This window comes from Strix uralensis, chromosome 9 (genome assembly GCF_047716275.1).
Source record: "Strix uralensis isolate ZFMK-TIS-50842 chromosome 9, bStrUra1, whole genome shotgun sequence".
In the NCBI taxonomy this organism is placed as follows: Eukaryota; Metazoa; Chordata; class Aves; order Strigiformes; family Strigidae; genus Strix; species Strix uralensis.
Window position 1 is genome coordinate 8969695 of NC_133980.1, and position 6773 is coordinate 8976467.

Genomic DNA, 6773 nt, shown 5'->3' on the forward strand with positions numbered 1-6773 from the left:
TCACTGAGCCCTGACATTGCTGGGGATCCTGCAGAGCATGGTGCTTACCCTCTGAGGCCAACACCAGTGACATTCAAAAGGTCATCATCCCCTCACCAACCTCTCTGCCTCGCTGAGCACCGCCATGCACGCAGAGCAGCATCTGGATCCTGTCTCTCTCCTCTTCCTGCCAGCTAGCACGGATGAAGCAAAATGCACTTTGATTTTAAATAATGATTAATCTAGGAGACTTGCTGTCTAACCTAGCTGTCAGCTCGCAAGGTGCAGTAGGGAGTAGGTGCAATTTATGTTGAGATCTACAGCATGCTGCTGCCAGTCTCCGGTAGGAATCAGTGGGAAGTAAGTGGATACCAGTCAAGCTGCTCAAGTCTTTCCCAAGAAAATGTACAAGATTTTTCATGGCTTTTCATTGCTCTTTCTGTGCATTAGTTATCTCTAGCCTTTAGGACAAGCCCACCCCCTCATCAATACTACAACCATAGTGACTTAAATGCTTTCACAGCTACACTTTCCTTCCTCAGCTGTCAGAGGCTGTAACAGCCTCTGCGAGACGTAAATTGGCTGATGTCCCCTTGTGCCTGGACCACAGAGCCAGGCTGTCACACTGAGGAAGGACTGTGGTAGTTAAAGCAGTTCTAGAGGCCCCATTTTGATCTCATACTATATCATTTTGATTCTTTTCATGTCATCACAGCCACTGCTGATTTATACCCATGCTCCATAAGTGAGATAACAAGCAGGATTTAATCACCAGAATCACCGTTATGCCAGCTATAACTGCCTGGGACTCAGAAATGATGGGGGATCTCATGGTGATTTCCCACTGAATGTTCAGGTATTTATAACATGGGCAGGAGTTTGCCTGGTGCCCGGCGGGAGCAGTGATGTTCAGCTGTGGTTCCCAGCAGACCCATTTCTGCGCTGGGACTGGAGAATTCAGTTTGCAGGAATCAATATCAGGCCAACAGAGACACAAAGCCTGTTGCACTTTCCAAACAGATGTAAATTGTCATTCTGACCACTTTCTCACAAAGATCTTGTCAAAGTTTCCAGGCTCAGCATGGACACAAACCCCAATCGCAGACTTATAGCAAGAGTCATGTATTTCAGTGCCCAGCCTGAACTGGGGGATTTTCTGGCAATAGTGTTTTCAGAGTAATGTCACTGATTTAAATGAAACTGCCCCCAGGCTTCCTGGAGATGATGTGTTATCTCCATCCTTGGAGATATTCAGAACTTGACCAGACAAGTCCCTGAGTAACGCTGCACTGAGCAGGGCATTGGACGGGACATGTTCAGAGGTAGTTCATACAGGCTACCTATCCAGTCCTTTAGATTAGGAAAGTAGAGCTGGAAATGTAATAACAAGTTCTCTTTGTAACTGTCTAGTATGTCCTTCTTGTGATCAGATTGCAAGTAACACAAGAACCACTTTTCTCACAGTGTATCACAGAATCTTCACTTGAGGTAGAGACACAGACATTGTTTACTTTCAGATTTGCAGATTTCCAAGTGTTTGACAATGCAGAGGTGTAATAAAACAGCATAGATTTAGTAGTCTACATTCACAGCTACTGCATAACAATTGTGGATATAAAATTCCCTGCCAGGCATTGGAGAAAACTGAATGAAGATCAAACCAAAGGAAACATCAAAACATCCCATTATCCATGTCTACCTACTTGTTCATCAATGACCCATGCAACATGGCAGACACCAGCAAGCAGAGCCAGCCCTGTGCTATCCCTGGGGTCTCACTGGGGAAGCCAAGGCACAGAAGGAGGCCAGGAGCACCGCACAACCACAACATAGAGAGTCCTTGTGCTGAGGAGCTCCTCAAAGCTGAGGCCAAGATGCTTCCAGGAGCTCAGAAGATCTGCAATGAGGCAAATAGCATATGAAGCAAAGGGCACCCATCTCTTGGAGAGTGCATGGGAGACCATAGCCTGGAGAGAGAGACAGTTTCAGCACAAGGAGCCTGGCTGAGAGGCAAAGCAAACCAAGCTCCCTTGCACAACTACATACCACAGCTTCATACTCCCAGACCCTCATGTCATGGGCAGCCCAACCAGCCCTGCACAGCTGGTGTCTCTGTGCCATCAGGTGTAGGAGGCAACAGCTCAAGTTCTGCTTCAGCATCATCATTTTCTTTGAAAATGCTTGGAAAATACTCAGACTTGCAGGAAGTCAGACCTCCCCCAGCTGCATTCTTGGGACATTTCTGCAGACTTTGAGTCCAGGAATCTGTCATCATTTGGGCTTTTACATGCCTGCTATGTTCTATCAAGAGGGAAGGACTGGACTTCGGCAAGAGTGGCCAAGTCCTCTTTTAATCTTCTCCCTCAGAATGCTTCATGGGACTTCAAGAAGCAAAAATGTATAGCACCAAATTTGCAAGAAAAAAAACCAAACCAAACAAAAAAAATCTGAGCCGGAAATACTGTTGTTACAGCAGGGACAGCACATAAATTAGCAAAAGAAAATGAGGTATGTTCCACTGAGAAATCTCCCCTACTTATTAGATTATGATCTATTAAAGAGTCATAGGCACTGGAAGAGAGCTTATGGCTTTGGACATTTAAGACAAAGATGGGCAGAGTGCAAGAGAATATCCTGGAGGGAGCAGACCTGCACCAGCAGGAAGATGGATGAGATATTACTGCTCTGATATTTTTCCATCTCTAATTTCTAGAGCTCTATGAAATATTCATAATGGCAGTGCTGCCATGCTCTACCCTTAATACTCCAGTCTGCTAACACCAGACAATCTTTCTGCTGCTCTTCAAATCATATTCTGTACTAATAAACTTGCCAATGAATCAATCAAATCCTGTTATGAGGTTAATCCTTTGATCATCATTAAGACAAGAGATTTGTTGCAGTACACTACAAAAAAGTCAAAGCATAGTCATGAAAAAGAGTAGAGGAATATTTATAGAGTATATACATTAAAACTATAATAATCAAAAGCCATGGCTCACATTATTTTAATCAAAACATCTTTTTTCCTTTGCAAAACTCACTTTCTCTCTTTAAATTACCTGGAGCTACTTTAGGTACTCACCCAGGACAAGCAGGTTCAGCATCATAGGCAGGGACCATGACAGGGACCCACAATCACCCCATAACTGCGAGGGAGCAGTGACGTGGTGGTTCCCCCCATACACGTTCAATGAAAAGTTAAGCAGCAGATTTACCACCCCTCCTGAAGCAGTTCTTGACTAGGTAGGGAATTTAATCAAAATCTTGTGCAGGTGTAGAAAATCTTCAGGTGTGGAGGGGCATAAGTGTCTAGAAGAGAAGAGGGAGTGAGGAGCCTTGGGCTGCTCCTATTGGTCCTCTTCCAGCACAAGCAAATTCAGGTGTTTCTGCTCTAGGTCAAAATGCAGGTGGCCTCAATCTTTGTGTGTCTGCCCACAACCCCACCAGCTCACACTAGCTCTTTGCAGGGAATGGTCAGCACAGCCAAGGGTCACTGTCCTGCCTGTTCCATGGAATATCTTCAATGCATAAACTCCATAAGCTAGTTTTTTAAATTAACTGGCCTTTAATATTCTTTGGGAATGCTGGGTTGAAACTGTGTTAGATAGAGCCACCCCCAAAACTTCATTTCTTTGTGACTAAGACTGAAATTCAAGAAGCATCTTCAGAGAGAAGGAACTGTTTGACTTATGCTGGGGTCAAGAACAAAAACAAGACTAAGAGCCAGCCTGGTAGCCAGGCTGATCTTCAGCTAGATTTTGAATGAAAGTCCTGTGGGTGGTCAGTGGGAAAATTGTTTTCTCCTAGACTATTTGTCCCTAATCAAGACATTACCCGCAAGGGAAAATTTGTATAAAGGTCTCTCTTCAGCCTTCTCTCCTGTGGGTGAATTCCTGTGCCCACTACGATCACTTTGATCTGATCCAAGTGAAATCTGAACTACCAGATTTGTATTTACAGAGAGTCAATTACCCATCTAACTGCGAGCATATGTGTGCCACTTAAGATGAAGAGGTACTTCATCAGTTCCGTTTTTGCATGTGTAAATTAGCAATAATAATATATTCACCTATCTCACGAGGCTGCTATGCAGATTAAAGCATTAATGTTTGTACAGCACTTGGAAGTTCTCCAATGGGAAATTCTGTAGATGTGCAAAATATTGAGTTTTGTCTGTGATAAATTTATTATTAGCTTAATAGTATTCCACTCTTATTATGAAAAGCATAATCATCTTGAGATTTGCCTGTTTGCCACCTGAAAACAGACATGATATCTGGTTTGGAGATGAATTTTTCTCCCTCTAATTTCTTTCCAGTGTTCATACATACCCAAGTGTGGCAAGAATTATGAGGAATCCATGTCGCTGGTGAATGTTGTGATGGAAAACTTCAGAAAGTACCAACGCTTCTCCTGCTTCTACGACCCTGAAGGTGTTCAGAAAAATGTGATATTAACCAAACTGTACAGCTCCAATGTGCTGTTCCACTCCCTCTTCTGGCCCACCTGCATGATGATCGGCGGGGTCGCCATCGTTGCAATGGTAAAGCTGACTCAGTATCTTTCCCTCCTCTGTGAGAGAATCCAAAGGATCAACAGATAAAAACGAAAACTTCTCTGAGATTTAATTACAGCGAAAATACTGTTTTCTCATTCTTCACCAAAGAACCTTAAGTTTGTAATGTGCAAGTCTGTTATAAGTTCCTTACTATATTCTGATAAGTAGAGCAATAATGCAAAAGCTGTTCTATATGCAAACATGATGTTATTATTATGCAGACAACTGAAAAAAATACTGTTTTGTGTTGACCGTCTATATGATCTTGTTTTATGCTGAGACTAGTACTTCTTTCTTTTCTACAGCCAAAATAGGGCTCAGTGTGACCATTTGCCAAGCTTAGCCAATTGACATTTTCAATGTGAAGGATTCTGGGGAAAATTCGCTGCTGGGACAAAGGGCAGCCAAACACTTGCGCATCACTCAGGTCCCACGTCTGGCTCAGTCCATTTGATGGATTTGTGACTTTGCTTTTTTATTATTGGCTGCAGGAGGGGGGAGGGGGGAAAGCACTGATAGGGGTTTTTTTATGGTAAGATGGCACAAAAGGGACGTATTTTGAGGCCAGGATAAGCATACAGTATTTTCAGCCTAAGTAGGACTTGGTGATGCTTTGTGTTTGCTCCCTCAGTTCAGAAGTAAATTTTGCCCTATGGTGTTTAAGGTCTTTTGGAAAACACCTTGGATTTTTATTTTATTTAGTGCTATAATTTCCTCCTGTCTTATCAACATCATCTTTGTCACTTGCAGAAGCTGTAGCCAAAAACCAGAAAACACCTTGTTCCATTTTCTATTCTAGTCTGAGCCCTATTGATGGAGATGGGACCAGAACACCTTATGTAAAGGTTTATTATTCATTTGTCTTGTATTTGCTACCATATCACTGTAAAGAAAAAAAATAACACAATCAGCTATTTTTTCATTTTTTACTTCCAACTATTTTAGATTTTTTTACTTGATATATATACAGATATATATATATAAAGAAAAAGCTATATTATCTCTAGTTGTGTATTGGAACTTGATTATGGGGATTTTTTTCTTTGTTTTTACCAACTGGAAAGTGAACAGTATAACTCATGTATTTATAACCTTCATCCTTGGATAATATCATAACATGGAGAAGCAGCACTGTAGGATCTTATCCAATATTCATGATGTTGTTTCAGTCAAAGGTCTCTGTTGCTGTGACATCGGAACTGACAAAAATCTCATCCAGTTCTATGGCTCTATTAACTGAATTGTTAGATAATCATCATAATACATCTGGAAATCTCTCCTGACCTTAACTCAGAATGCAGTGCTGGCTGATGTGAATTATGATTTAAAAGGCCCAGGTGCAATGATCTATAGGAAAAACTGAGATTCTGACTAAGATGTTGTCCTATCTGTCAAATATTTACCATGGGGACCTTGCCAGTATAATTTCATGCACACTATAGTCATGATTTCTGCATAATTTATTTTTATTCCCCTGTAGAAAGCATTCCTTCTTATGTTATGTTTTAAAGACACCTCTCACAGTTTCTCACTTTGCACTCAGCCTGAAGGACAAACACAAGGCAGCTCCTGTGAGCACCCTGTGAACTCACTATCCAATAGCTCAAAGAAACCATTTACAGACCTATTCAAACCCAGAAACTTTTTTTCCCCTCAAAAAGACTGCAAAGCAAGTATTCTGCTTAATTCATCTATATATAAGTACCCTTCCGCAACATAGCATTGAAAATTTCAAGATGTTACAAAACTTTACAAGTCATGCAAGTGTAACGTGAGCTGTAAAAAAAATGAGTTCTCAGCAGTGAAAATGAACCTGCAATCTTGTAATCAGTAGTATAATTTTCCTTAGGTAAATAAATTCCTGGAGGGTGGGGGTATAATCAGGGCTCCAAAAATATGTAATAAAAATATTAAATTAAATCTTCCAGATTTCAATATCTTCTGCCTTCAGATCTGGCTTGTTTCATCAGACTTTTCTTTGTATCTTCTATTACCAAGAAATGAGGAGTGTTGATGCAACAGGGAATTCATAAAGGTTTATTTGCAAAAATGTGGTTTTGATCAATCTGTGGGAATCACAGAAACCCTCATCAGTGGATCTGGGCAGCCTCAGCATCAGTGGGACTGGAGTAGCAAAGTCTTTGGTGGACTGACAGCAACCTTTATTTGACCACCTGTCCGCCAGCAGAAAGCGTGACTCACCCCCAGTGCCAGCATGGATTGGGGGACAGAG

At 41.7% G+C, this 6773-nt stretch overlaps 1 protein-coding gene across 7 annotated transcripts in view; it reads left to right on the top strand.

Annotated features, from left to right (window-relative positions):
- LOC141947229 (calcium-activated potassium channel subunit beta-2) overlaps positions 1-6477 on the top strand; it is a 155312-nt gene extending 148835 nt beyond the window's left edge. For all 7 annotated transcript variants that reach the window (XM_074878174.1, XM_074878175.1, XM_074878180.1 and 4 more), the window contains one exon: positions 4301-6477. In XM_074878174.1, coding sequence (XP_074734275.1) covers positions 4301-4585 — 285 coding nt within the window. In that variant the 3' untranslated portion in view covers positions 4586-6477. The remainder of the gene's footprint in view (positions 1-4300) is intronic.
- Positions 6478-6773: the final 296 nt, after the last annotated feature.